The following is a 14,609-nucleotide window of genomic DNA, read 5'->3' as shown; positions in this document are numbered from 1 at the left end:
GCAGTGCAGTACACCCTTAGACGACACAGCCTTTTGGAGGGGGTTAGATAAGCGCTTCCATGATACGCAGGTCGGTTCGTCTGATGATGAACTAAATCTTAGCACTGCATCGTTCGGGCAGAGATGACCTGAAATTTATCGAGGCAAAGGTTTTGGTTAAGGGTAATTCTATGTACCCGAGATTCTCAAATTTTCACTTGTGGGTATTTATTACTGTGAGTACGTTGGTGATAGAAGTGAACTTACCTTAACAAAAAAACAAAAAAAAAATCTATTTCAAATAGTTTATTATATTTCTATTATATACATTATAATAACAATAAAAATTTTGAAAAATATTCTATAATTTTATGTATAACGGTTCACTGCGCTATAAATTTTAACATAATTAGGTTTAGGTGAAATTAATCAATCTTTCTTCCTATGAAACGATGCTTCATTTAAGATGCATAAAAATATTAGCTTCAGCCGTTATTCAAATATACAACCTCATAAGATGCCATAAACAAATGCTTTACTTAGCACGAAGAAAATTTATAAACTGTGTTGTAGGTGGTAGTGTTTTTTCACAAGTCTTTTTACTTCCACGCAAAGCTTGATGTATAACTATTTGAAAAAGTTTGCATAAAAAATACAAGTTACATACCCTAGGTCAATCGCGTTAATTGTTCATATCGGCAGAGTACATTAACGTTGTGTTAGGCTGATTACGGCACCTTATGTGAATTTTTTAGTGAGAAAAGAAAATTGCACTGTCCTTGAATGGAATGGAAAATTTTTAGCTAAAGCAATGCAACTAATACAAGCTGGTTTATAAAGCAAAAATGGAATGACAAAAAAAACATAAATCTAATCAATTTGCGAAATTCTAATAGAAACTCTTGTTTGGCTGATGAATTTTGACTAGATGTTTTTTTATGTGTGGTTTGCATGCAACGAAATTTCGAATTTGCAACGATTCGAGAAATGATGAATATACGACAAAATAATTTTAAATCTATAGGTAGCTTAGCCTTAAAAGTCTAGCTTAAAATGATTTATTGATCTGACGTTTTCCGCAATCAAAATTAATATATCAGATAGTGTAAATGAGCCATTAAGCTTTAAAACTAATTCGTATTCTTAATTAGGATTGCAGTTGAAGTCAGACCGATAAATCAAATAATCCAAACCGACTTTAACCCGCCAAGCAAAAGCAACTTAGTGGATGCACCGCTCACGAACCAAACAAATCTGCCAGAGGATCATTGGAAGCAAGCGTAGTTGACTTTTTTGTTAGATTATTATCAGGTTTTTTGACTCCAGCTAACGATGGCGTTGATTTTGCTGTTGTTTCTGAAATAGCAAAGGAAAAGAATGAAGGTGAATAACAATATTAATCTCAAGTAGAATCTCAAACCTGTGCAATTCAAATACTTACTACGTTTAGATCCAAACAAATCATCATCATCATCGTCGTCATCGTCGCTAAACAGACTTTTGGTTTGTACCGACGGTCCTGCACTCCCCGTCGCTACTGAAGCAACCACGGACTTGAGCTTCGACTGCGAACCAAATAAATTGTTGCTTTCGTCTTCGTCATCAGATCCAAATATGCTTTTGTTTTTGTTGCTTGTTGTCTTTCCGGCGGATTTAGTGGCACTAGCAACTACCGGAGTTGGTTGAGAATTCGTTGATGAACTAGGTTTTGAGAACAGATAATCATTTTCGTCATCGGAATCGCCAAAAATTGACTTCGATTGATTCGTTTTTAGAGGTACTGCTTTTGTTGACATTGAAGGTGGCTTTTCAATGGACTGTGAAGTGTTTTTTGGGGAGACAACTGCTGGTGCAATGGCTTTTGGAATAGCAACATGTTTTGCTAACATGCCAAATAGATCGTCCTCATCGGTTTCACTATCGGAAAATAATTTACTTGTGGAAAGAGTTTGTTTGGACTTAGCTGCCACAGGTCGGACCTCCGTCGGTTTCGCTACTTCGGTCGACGGTAGTAACGAGGAAAAAGGTTTCTTTGGTACAGATTCTACTGATTTTGTTTCGATAGTCCGGCTATCAAATAGTGCATCGTCTTCATCTTTGACTAACAGTTTCTGCTCGGAAAATTGGTGTTTTAGCTGATTGGATACCAACGGATTCACCACGAGATCGGTTGTTGTTATTTCGACGTGCTGAGATTTCATTTCCGAACCAACCACAACACGAACTTCTTCGGTCTGAGTATCTTGTTGACACTGAATAATAGAAGTCGGCATACTAGAATTTGCCTGTAGAGTGTCTTCATAATGAGCTTTTCTGTGTTTTCGTGATGAAGGTCTTCGTTTTGCTTGGATACGTACACGGTCTTTGTTTAGTCCTACCAATTTATTAGCACTATCATCTGATTCAGGCATTTTTTTTTGAATGAATCGTGTTTTCGTTTTGATCAGCTAGCACTTTTGTTGACGAATTTTTTCCCATTATTAGTTCATCGTCTACTTTAGCTTCAGTTGTTGGAAACCTTCGAGATCCTGGCAGCAAAGCGTTTACATTTATGTTAACTTTGGTAGACAGTTTGTTTATTTTCAACTTTTCTCGTTTATTCCCTTGGTTTGTTTCACTATTATCATCGTTTCCAACTATGTTCGAAATGTTTTTAGCGATTTGAACTACCGACGGTCGGTCATCTACTTCATCTTTTGCTAATTCCAAATTCATGTCATCCGGCGGGGGGCCTTCGTCGTCCATGAATAGGTATCGACTACAGTTTGTGCTGCTTGATGAAATGACTGTCTGTGATGATGTTTGCCCCGTGTAGAAACCATGATCATCGCTCTGATCTAAGACCATTGAAGAACGTGCCTCTTCGATAAGGTTATCATCGGGAGGAGGAACATCATCAAACAATCCCATTGAGCTAAAGTCTAAGGCACATTTGGCTACCGAGGCATGATCCTCAGCTGTTTGCGGAACTAATGTTATATGGCCAGCATTATGAGCATCACTGCCAATAGTTTGTGGTTCTATCGCTTGTTCGTTGTTTTTCTGTTGAGCCATATTACTTTCGCTATCGTGACATTTTGTTATGACTGCATCGACAAGTTCCCCAAAGGTACTAGATTCGTTTTCAGTCGACGCTAGAAAGTTTTCTGTTTCGGATTTAACCTCAGCTGGAGCCGATTCCACAGGATTTCCAGAAATCTCATTGGTGGTAAGATAGTAGTCAATTTCATTCGAAATTTCCAAACTTTTTGGAAATTCTTGATCAACAGGTGGCAAAATTTCTGATGAAGAAATGTTTGTTTCATTTGCTGCATTTTCTACTTTTGTGCTGCCATTAACTGATTCTTCCATAGAAGTTATAGGCTGACTTTGTGTGCCATTCGTAGAATGTTGCACGCTAGAAGCCGATTGCACAGTTTCAGGAAAATGTTGTGTTTTCGTATTCGGAGTCGTCGCAGACTTGGTTTTAACTGTACTTTCAATGTATTTGTCTTCGTCATTTTCGTCCGAAGAGTCAGAATCAAAAATTGATTTTTTCTTTAATATTTCCGAACGAATACTTGTGGTCGGCTTACCAGTACCCACTTGGTGGGCGCTCACTATTTTTGATTTACTTTCAACTTCTGGGTTACTAGCATTCCCGCCAAAGAAAAACGAATCATCATCATCATCATCGAACAGATTAACTTTAGGAACAGTCGTAGACTTCTTTTCATTCGTCGCGTTGGTTGAAAAAATGTCTTGATTATCTTCCTCATCGTCAAAGAGATTAATCTTTTTTTTAGCCATAATTTCTGTCGCAATCTTTTTCTGCATTTCAGTTGATTTACTCGGTGTGTTCTCTCCGGACTTGTTACGAAGCCCATCACGGGGGGTATTAGGATTTCCAGCCTTCGGATCGGACACAATTTTCTTATCGTTAACATCGATCGTTTTTGGCGGTACTGGTGAAACAGGCAGTACAAGTTTTCCACCTACTGGTTTATGAATTACTTTTGACTTAAAAATTTCATCAAAGTCATCTACGGGAGGTTCATCATCGAAGAGATTCGTAATCCTCCGAATGTTGCGTCCATCGTTGGATCCATTGATAGATTTTTGCACAGGTACGAAAAGATCTTCTTCATCAGAAGGATTATTATTGACCTCGTCAAATATATTGCCAGCAGTTTTCATGTCTACTTTTTGGTTCTCACGTTCACGACCATCAACAAAAAGATTTGCAGGTAGTTTTGTTCGAAGCGTTTCCTTGGAATCGTTTCGACCAACATCGATAATTTTCGATTGTTGATTATTGTTATTAGTCGCGTCTTCTTCATCTTCACTTTCAATAAACAAATTAACAGATTTCTTTTGCTGAGATTTGGTAGCACGGTCCATGACCGGGGAAGGGGGTTCATCATCGAATAAATTAACCATTTGCCTTTCTGCCGATGGATTTCCTCTAAAGTAAGAAGGTTGGGTTATTGCTGGCTGTGCATTAGCTCGGTGAATAGGTGTGGAATCTTCATTGTCCGATTCTTCAAACAAATTGGGTATCTTCGATCTACTTGATGACACACTGATTGTGTCCTCAGGTGGTTGAGCAGGAAACAATGAAGGTGGTCTAAACTGTTGCCCAAAAGGCAGCACTTGGACCTTGTTTTGCTGCATTAAGGTCTTAACACCTGGCGGCCTGATCGAACTTGATGTTGAATGAATCGAAAGCGTGTCTTCTCCTGAAACACTAGGGTCCATCGATGCAGCTCTTCCTCTAGGATCTGAATGCACTCCCCAAACAGATCCCTCTGATTCTGATGGTGTATGGTTGCTATTGGTTTGCGAAGGAAATATTCGTTCACTATCACTTGAATCGGAGTACTGCTCTTTGCATTCGGTTTCGGATTCCTCTTCCGAGTCAATTAATCCGGCATGCCATTTTTCCTTCCATTCTCGTGATCCTATAACACATGGCAACGGTCTATTAATATAGGGATACTTTTGAATCGCTCGAAGAACTGTATTTCGTGCTTTAACTTCTGCATCATTCACGTCATCATCACTATCGCTATCACTGTCCAGTTGCACTGTCACTTTTTCGAAGCACTTGTACATATTTGTAATAGACCGCTGAACGCTCATTTTAAAAATATCTGCATGCGAGTATTTCTCGCCTGTTTCCGTCGCTTCTTCACGTACTGAGTAAAAACTTTCGTCATCGTCTTTTACACGATTTTCAACATATTTCACTTGCTGGACTCCGTTAAAGTTGTTCGATGCATTAGCAAAGCGAATTTGACTTTCGCCTAAATCTAGCGACAGCTGATTAAGGTTTTCTTGAGTTTTTACACATTTGCTCTCCAGATTCTGAAAACGATTTAAGGAGAAAAAACAATTTAGTAACCAATTTCAAGACATTAGAAAAAAAATTGTCAGCTTAATGTAAGATAAAACGTCTTGTGATGTTTATTTATCAATTAGAGCGAATCAAAGCAAGATGATCAGTAGATCAGTATGAATGGCCCATGGACTGAAGTTTTTGGAGCGTCTTAGTAGAATACGAAACCAGGAAATGAAATAAAAAGAAAACTTATCCAATTTAATTCTACTATGTATGTATGTAAGTAGGTATACATAGTACAATTAAGTTGGATAAGTTTTCTTTTTATTTTTTATTTAAGTTGCATGCCCATTGATTGTCAGGTTATTATGCAAAACCAAAGTCGACTGTTGTTTACGGATTTATAAACGGAATAATACTTGTTATAGTTATTAAACTTACCTTAGAGATTTGCACCATATATTGGAGGAGCAGACCGTCACTTTCAAGTGACCAATCAGGTATTTTCCTGCGCAAGTCATCCGGTGTTATTCCCTATAATGAAGAAGAATACGTTAATAAGACTCTGCTACCGGAAGAAAACCATCGTCGAGCGAAATTTGCTGTTTCAGCATTTCGTTTATACAAACAAGCTGGACTTTGAAAGCGTCTCCATTGCTCGAAGAAAATAGTCTAGAGTGGAAAAAGTAACTTTCTTGCGATAATAATCGAATCACTGTATTCGAATGAACGCCTTGTGTTTAAAAAATCCTAATAAACCAACTTTCGACTGACTTAACTCAGGGCAAGTGAAAACGTTGCAGTGTAGATTAATAATTGAAACTAGTCAATCCGGATAGTGCAAAATAATTTTATGAATGAAAAGTCGACATTAGCAAAACATGATTTATGCAGTAAACCGTATAAAACTAGAATAATTTGTCTTATCTCGTTATTGAAGTGCGTAATCCTTATCAATACCGTAAAACGAAAGTTAATTCAAAGAAAAATGTAAAAGACCGTGAGAAGTTGACATTGATTTAATTGTTACTTACCATTGTTAAACGTCGTTTCCTCTACTAACAGCAATAAAAGCGTTCACTATTCTGGAGTATATACCGTATATATTCCACTTTAGCTAGAAACCTAAATGAAAAGAAGGTATCTTGTTTTTTACATTTATATTTACTATAATCCTGTGTACAGTTTGGGAAATAATAACAAGATCAGTTAGTTGCCAAAAAAAAACTGACACATAATGGAATCCAGAGCTGCATTCGGGTTTTGTTGTCATGCACTGAGTGCAGCAAAGTGGCTGCATACTTCTAAATTAGCGGTTGCCAATATGCTAGCTAAAAAAGTTATTTTTCGAGTAGGTATTTAGTAAATAGATATAAAAAATCTTCAAGAAAGATTAGGTGATGATAGAATTATACGTTCCTGTCGTTGTTCAACAATCTGATGTTACAAGTTTGTTGCTCAAACACTTTTTATGTTAACAACAATAATCAAATTTATCGTTTAATGATTTCTAGATTTTTTATTTCATTTAAACAAGTTTAAAAAAAAATTATTGGCAACCTTCCTATAAGCAAAATGACAAACGTATCCAACAATCGAATCGATCAATATTTTTAAATTGCAGAAAATTTTCAGGAAAAACTGCACCGAAATGCTACAAGAATATGAAGATGATTACTTTCTGGAGGAGGACAAAATGTAAGTACCTTTTTTTCATTTCATGATCCATGCATGCACCTCAGCAATTGCCACTCATTTTATTAAACTTATGTTTCGTTTAGTCATATTAATACTTGCCTGAATTTTGAACATTTGAATTTTTTTTTGAAGAAAACTAGCTATATTATCTAAAAACGGCATATAAAAATTACCTTTTTACGCATGCCATCTACTGTGTACTGTTCATTCGAATGAAAACCATCAATTCACGGTTATTGCACAAATTGCTCTTACCTAGTAAGAGTCAAAATCAGCTCTCTACTAAGCCTTCCAGTCACTCTAGTCTATTCGAGACCGAATCTGCGTTGCTTCGCGATGAAGGCTGTGATTCTAAATCGGTTGTAGATAACGGTTGCGAAATGTGAGTAGGACACTATAATCTTCATTTACGGCTTACTTTGTAATGGTTTTTTAATAAATTTATTTGAATCGCTCAACTAGAATAAATCAAAAGATGCCTGATAGCGACGGACTGGGTAAGGTACTGGAAGAGATTGCTTTTGTCTCAAATGACGATCTACCAGATCCAGTACTGTATGCTGATGGTTGTGTTGACGATACCAAAATCATTATGCTCTGTCAAAGACAGGAAATGGAGCGACTGTAAGTTGTGAAATGTAGAATTGAGCCGCTAGTAAATAACGTTGGTCGACAAAATTGGATAACATTTTTGCATGCAATTGAATTCGATAAAATATAAGAATTACGCTCTTAATATGTTCACTCAGTCCGATTAATTCAGAACAATGGTCTTCGAGATCTGCTTCATCATGGTATAAGAAAGCGTTTTACTTAGAATACAATATATTCAACTAAACATTGCATTTGATGATATTCCAACAAATTAATGTTACAATGCTTCAATGCTATAACGTCTTAAACTTTAACTTTTATTTTGGTGATTTTAACATCATGCAAAAAATGCTATCGATCAGTACAACAATGCTTAATTTATTTTGTACAACTTATGTTACGTTGCATAAACTGAATCGCCTTACTACTGTGTTACCTGACTCACAACGAACCCCTATTTCCGAAATTCTAAAATCTCATAATTTTAGTTTTGGAGTAAAGATTTAATTTCTTATGTTATATAGTTGATATTTGTATGCTCTATTCGAATTTATGATCAATTAAACGAAAACCGCAAAGTTAGTAAGTTACGAGACCCTCCCCCGTATATAACGTATATTCGTTATGAGTCAGGTAACAGTAGCGATGCATTCCCATCTACACCATAAATTGTAACACTTAAGTTTTTTGTAGTAGTTGCTACATGTTTCATTACACGAGTAGTATAATGATAATGGTAGTCTAGTATCTAACAAAACTTGTAAAATGCAGAAAACTTGCTAAAAGTTTGGAATAAGTTTTCCTTAAAAGTATACCTATACTAGAAAACATCGAATCAGCATCGAAGCAAGGAATATTGAAAATTATAAGTTGTTTTCGAGTGCCTTTGTAGAAACGAGAAATATTCGCGTTTCTGCGAAGATCGCAAATTTACCTAAATTACCTAAAACAATAAAACAAATAATTCCAAGGGCCATTGTTTCGATGGATTTTAATCAAAACAAAACAAGTAACGCTTAACACATTCTTTGGTTTTCTTAGATTACTGTAAAAGCTTTTTGTGTTGCCTGTTTTAAATTTAGTAGCTAAAATTAGGTAACAAGCCTGAAGCTAACATTCAACATTTGTTTTCGCTAACCGCTACTAACACCTAGGGGAATGACCGTCAGTTCGGGAACGGTTGTGATCAAGAAAGACTCTACTAACCTGATAGGTATTAGCATCGGTGGAGGAGCACCTCTTTGTCCCTGCTTGTACATTGTTCAGGTTCGTCTCACTCAAAAGTGACGTCGTGGCTTTTGTACTATTCTAGACTTTTATTCTCTAGGTTTTCGATGGAACTCCTGCTGCCCGGGAAGGAACCCTTCAAAGTGGTGACGAACTACTGGGCGTCAATGGTGTCTCGGTTAAAGGGAAGACAAAGGTAGAAGTTGCCAAAATGATACAGGCTGCCACCGAAGAGGTGACCATTCATTACAACAAGCTGCATGCTGACCCGGTTCAAGGTGAAACCTTAGATATTGTTCTCAAGAAGATGAAGCATCGATTGGTAGAGAAAATGTCCAGCAGTACTGCCGATACTCTCGGTCTGTCTAGAGCAATTCTATGCAACGATTCGCTGGTGAAACGATTACAAGAACTGGAACGAACGGAGGCCATGTATAAGGGTTTGGTTGAACGAGCCAAACGGTAGGTAATCAACTATTTCCGAATTTATATCGACTCCTTTGTTTGGTTATTACAGAATGCTAAAAGCTCATTTTGACGTACTTCAAACTTATCAATCTTTCGGAAACGTTTTTGCGGCTATCAGCGTACGTGAACCACAACCAAGAGCATCGGAAGCTTTCCGTATTTTTGCAGAATTACATCGGAGCATGGAAAAAGATGGCATAAAAATGATTAAGACTTTGAAACCAATCCTAGCAGATTTGGGAACTTATCTTCACAAGGCCATACCAGACACCAAGCTAACGGTGAAACGTTACGCGGATGCTAAGTTTACTTATCTTTCGTACTGTCTGAAGATAAAAGAAATGGATGACGAAGAGCACAGTTATGCGGCCATTCAGGAGCCGCTCTATCGTGTTGAAACCGGAAACTATGAGTACCGCCTCATCCTACGTTGTCGGCAAGAAGCAAGGGTTAAATTTGCCAGATTGCGAAGTGATGTTTTGGAGAAAATGGAATTATTAGAGTGCAAGCATGCTCGAGATTTAGCGTCCCAATTAAGAAAATTTGTGCAAGGTCTTTCAGATCTGGCAAATGAAACTGTTGAACGATTGGAATCAATTCCAAACCTGTTTCCCATCGAAGTGGATTTAAAATCTAGTGCCTTCCAGTATAAATCGGCCATAAAGTTTCAGTCAGAAGAGGAAGTGGAAGAAGATATCCAACAAGGCGAGGAAGCGATGGAGTCAACAGTTTTACAAACTGCCAAAGAGAATGGTTCCACTAGTTATGAAGGGCCTTCGATAGACCAGCTACTGTCTGGCTTTGAAGAGATTGACTTAAATAAAAACAAAGGGAGTTCAAACAGTAACAACGATTTGTTGGTAGAGCTCGGACTTGATAATATAGATCTTTCCATTGAAAAACAACCGAATTTGATGGATGAACTGTTAATGGCGGACATGTCGGATTTCAGCAAATAAGGTGTGATTCTCTTTGTATTATTATCTAAAAATGTGACGTAATATATTTTATTCTAAATGTTCATTTAGTGTTTAAATGGCTTTCAAAGAAACCTCTGCAGAAACATGAGTCAAAGATTAGGATTTGCAGGAATTGAAGTATTCATCTATAGAAATTGTCGGGACATAATGTTCAAAATGCCAGGTGGCTTTGCAATACGACTCTGGCCTAACCAGTCATTCTTTTTATGTTTGAATCTTTGCTGCTAGTGTTAGAAGGATAAGAAGTTGCATTCGAACACCGTCATGCGACCATATTCTGAGACACGTATTTTTATTTTTGCATGGACGACAGGTTTAAGGCAAGTTCGTCTGTTTGTATGTGCTAAACGTATAATACTTCAACAGTTAGGCACGCAGTTAGGCGTTTTAGGTCTTACAAGCCTTACAGAGTCATAAGTACATTAAACCTAGAATCTACGAACTAGTTTCAGGAAACTATTTTTAGCACTTCGCGGCAAACGTCAACGTAGAATATGAATTTGAAGCGATTAAAGTGACGTTGCATACAGGTGATCGTTGTAAAGCTGTTGTGGTTGGTTCGCTGATACGGTACGCACAAACTTTGAGCGTGTATGTTGATGCTTGCGAGAATAGATGGGAAATCCACTCTCGAGGTCAGCATATCAGCGACAGCTATTGCTCTGATTGCTATTGCGTTGAGTATTCATGGGGTCTTTTTACGAGTAGGGCAGTCTGCTATCAAACACACTGAGGTAGTGCAGGGCTGGCTTTGCGCAATAGCGGGTACCCGTCCTCTTGCGCCGGATTGCCATTTCGGCTGTCTTAATGACAGACAAGATGGCATCCACCGTGGATTTGCCTTTTCGTAAGCCGAATTGGTTCCTTGACAGACAGTTTGTACCCTCAGTGCACTGTACGAGTTTGTTAAGGATAATCCTCTTCAGCACCATGCCGCAGTACCGAGCAGACAGATCGAGCCATATGACGAGGGGACACCCGGAGGTTTTCCCGGCTTCGGCAATAGGACCAGGTTCTATCGCTTCCATCTGTCCGGGAATTGGCCATCTTCAAGCCATCTACTCATTACTGCCCCGAAGAGCCTCTAAAATAGCCGCTTTAATGGTTCCGGTGCTTTGCTCAGCTTTCTCCCTGACCTCTAAACCGATGGCGCCCACCTTACTTGGATGTTCGACTGGGAGACCGACCATCTTACGATATGGTCTGAGACACTGGAACGTTGGCCGTGGGACGAGTAAGCGGCCTGATGCTAGGGCCTTGGTTCGTGGCGCGGAAAGAGGCCTGTCGTGTATGTGGGTAGATTTACCCTTTTTTCATGCTGAATTCTATATTTACCCTCAGACGCCTCTTGACAGTGCAAATGTCCCTCCTATAGTTAAGTGTAGTGGTCAGAGGTACGAATGAGTCCTCGCCAGGGACGGCTATAATATGGGCTAGTACTGGCAGCGAGGAATATGTGGGTAAAATAGATCAAGCTTTGAAGGAAGGGTAAACCCCAATACACACAAGCACGCATGAAACTTAAGGCAGAACCGAAAGTGGCTAACGTTATTGTGTTAGTGCGACAAACACTGTACTGTACATCTCATGTGTTCGTTAAAAACCTAAACGTTTATTTGAATATTGCATTAGTATTGGTAATATATGTCAAATAGCGGAGCTTGCAAACATAAACAGCTGATCCGCAGCCAACCGCACTGACTACAAACATCCCGAAAAAGGGTTTGTTTTCTTTATCAAGGCATTCCGATTCAATCAAAATTAACAGCAGCAACCGAATAATGCGTAGGATCACTAGGATGTTTAATTAATCCGCTTGCATCGGATTTCGTTTTTGATTCCTGCGTTTGCGTTTTGTTTGTTTACTTCACTCTAAGCTCATCGATGCGGCGAAAGTTGAAAGCTCTTTAAAAGCTCATTGATGTGACGAAAGTTTGATACTGCGTTGCTGCTTTTTCGGAAATCGCTAGTTCAACGAAATATGTGCGTAACCAAACATCTATTAACCAATTCCAAATTATACATTGGTCGCTTTTATGAACACGTAATGATCGATATGTTCAGTTAAACTTATTTTCTATTAGCAATTATGTTTTGCTGAGCGTTTATTGATACATAGCAGATCGATAAATTGAATTACAAGTTTTAGGAAATTATTACAGCGCTGGAAGCACTGATTACGTGGCAAAAGCGTGCTCTGCCAATACAGATGCATTTTTAAGGCGCAAAACAATACATGCTTCGAATGGTAGCCATTTATCCAGCCATCTTTGAGCCACTTTCGGTTTCCCCTTAATAAGCATATCGCTCATTCGATAGCGATTATAGCTAAAAGAAATGCAGTGCAGGTCATACAGCAAACATCCGGGCGATATTACAATAGATCAACTATACTGGTCGCAGTAATGAGTCCACACATGGAAAAAAAATGTGTGTAGATTTGTATACGGATCTTATACGCGGTTCGATATATTGTGCTTTGCAAGAAATCTTTTCATTCTCGGAAAGTTCATAGCAAGCTGTCAAAATAATTCAGTATTGAGCGAAGCTGACGAATTTTCGTTAATTGAATATCGATATTTTTCACATATCGATACGTATACTCAGTTGAAAGCATAATCAGCAAAATTGCTCGCATCACGTGACGATCAGCATTTTACATTATTATTTTATAACACTCCGTATAACGTGTTAACATTTACAGAGCTGTTGTATTTATTTATATGCATACCGAAATTAACTATATTTCGAAAAAATCTCTATCGAGATTTCGTCCACAAATGTCGATACCAGTTATATCGATACATTATCGCCCAATGCTGAGCTCGTCAAATATTGAAGGATGTGCTTTTTTCCAGAGGTGCCATACAAATAGATCAATTTCTATTGTTTAGATTATTTGCATCACCATTCCGTACTTCTTAAATTTTGTTACTATTTACACCAATTTTTGTACTTATGATTTATATAAAACAGATTTTTGAATGTAAGAGGCTAAAAGAAGTTTTTTATGGTAGTTTTAGTTGCTAAAGCATCAGTAACAATTGCACATATAAACCAAAAAATATTTGGCCACCTTTCGTTGTTCTCGTTGCGGTGATTGACGATGCGGACTACCGCCGCAACACAATGAAAATTTATGTAAATAACCGCAATACTTGTATATATAACGGAATTCGAACGATTATTAAAGAAAATACGATTTTTACGGAGGAACACTTGTAAGCGCGAACGCGGTTTTGGTTTTCTAGAAAGTCAGTAAACTGACAGTTTACACTGGAAATTATAATGGTTGGATTGCATACATAACAATGCCCTCAATTCACGACTACGAAGATAAAGTGCTGCAACCTGGATAAGTTTAGTATATGCGTGAAGCAAGGATAGGAATTTGCTAAAGACTACAAGAAACAGAGAGATTTCGAACCATTCTTCACGCACACTCACATATGAGCACTTTCATGCGAGTAAAAGAGATCGTGTAACTTCGCAGCCGCGAATGATCCACTCCACCATCTCTGGCGATCGTCCGTCCGAACGAGCTCTTTGCATAATTCTCCTCGCACGAAAGCACACTCCGCGAAGTTCCACAATTTCATCTGTCCACCAGTAAGTCGGTGACCTCCCATGCCTAGGTCGGCCTTTCCTAGGCATGGTGACGACACACCCTCGCGACAGTATTTCAACCAAACGATCAGCGTTCGGATCGGGTATACCGTGATCACTGCACTCTCTTCGTATCGTATTCACAAACACTTCGGGATCGAAGTATGATGTCTTCCATCCACGGGTGGTTGGAGTGTCGGCTCTACACGCCGCCTGCCGCCTCGTTATCTGTCCGACGCCATAGCAGACCGCCTGATGGTCACTGTGAGTGTAGTCATTGTCTACCCTCCATTCTTTATCAGACCAGGACTGCCGAATGTCACGTCGATGATAGACTCCACCCCATTCCTACTGAAGGTACTTATCGTGTCAACGTTGGGCTTTGCTAGAGCCTCAAGCAGCATCCGATTCGTATGGTCCTTGCGACGACGTCCCCACTCTACCGCTCAAGCGTTGAAGTCGCCCGCCACAACCACCGACCTAAGACCAGTTAGCACTAGCAGTTAGCACTGATACTCGGTCTACCATCTGCGTAAACGATAGACCAACTCGGCGGAACATAACAGTACACTCCACCCACTTTGGCAACCGCAAATCCCTCGTCTGCTGTTGACCCAACCTCCTGACCCAGAAACCTGCTTTTCGTCTATCTAGCCGCCGTCCCGGATTTATCCGAAACCCAGTTGCTGTTTCTGACAGGGACGCGATATGGGTCCGAGATGATGGCAATGTCCGTT

The 14,609-nt window shown here is 38.8% G+C and overlaps 2 protein-coding genes across 2 annotated transcripts; one reads left to right on the top strand and one right to left on the bottom strand.

The window, feature by feature from the left end:
* Positions 1-364: 364 nt before the first annotated feature.
* On the bottom strand, positions 365-6,456 carry LOC128741418 (WASH complex subunit 2). Its single transcript, XM_053837222.1, is given in 5 exon segments — positions 365-1,335; positions 1,421-2,421; positions 2,423-5,325; positions 5,741-5,833; positions 6,334-6,456. Coding segments are annotated over 5 exon segments (4,119 nt in total). The 5' UTR covers positions 6,337-6,456; the 3' UTR covers positions 365-1,216.
* Positions 6,457-7,235: 779 nt separating this feature from the next.
* On the top strand, positions 7,236-10,245 carry LOC128742773 (PRKCA-binding protein). The gene is made up of 5 exons (XM_053839224.1): positions 7,236-7,379; positions 7,460-7,621; positions 8,746-8,857; positions 8,919-9,280; positions 9,336-10,245. The coding sequence occupies exons 2-5, from the start codon at positions 7,473-7,475 to the stop codon at positions 10,243-10,245; spliced, it is 1,533 nt and encodes a 510-aa protein (XP_053695199.1). The 5' UTR covers positions 7,236-7,379; positions 7,460-7,472.
* The last annotated feature ends 4,364 nt before the right edge of the window (positions 10,246-14,609 follow it).

Source organism: Sabethes cyaneus, chromosome 3 (assembly GCF_943734655.1).
Source record: "Sabethes cyaneus chromosome 3, idSabCyanKW18_F2, whole genome shotgun sequence".
Classification (NCBI taxonomy): Eukaryota; Metazoa; Arthropoda; class Insecta; order Diptera; family Culicidae; genus Sabethes; species Sabethes cyaneus.
This window is presented reverse-complemented; position numbering and strand designations above follow the sequence as displayed.

Bases quoted from the DNA above. Each gene is read 5' to 3' on its own strand.
- LOC128742773 (XM_053839224.1), top strand. From the start codon at position 7,473: ATGCCTGATAGCGACGGACTGGGTAAGGTACTGGAAGAGATTGCTTTT. The intron at 7,622-8,745 runs GTAAGTTGTGAA...ACTAACACCTAG, and splicing joins AGACAGGAAATGGAGCGACT to GGGAATGACCGTCAGTTCGG. The intron at 9,281-9,335 runs GTAGGTAATCAA...TGGTTATTACAG, and splicing joins TTGGTTGAACGAGCCAAACG to AATGCTAAAAGCTCATTTTG.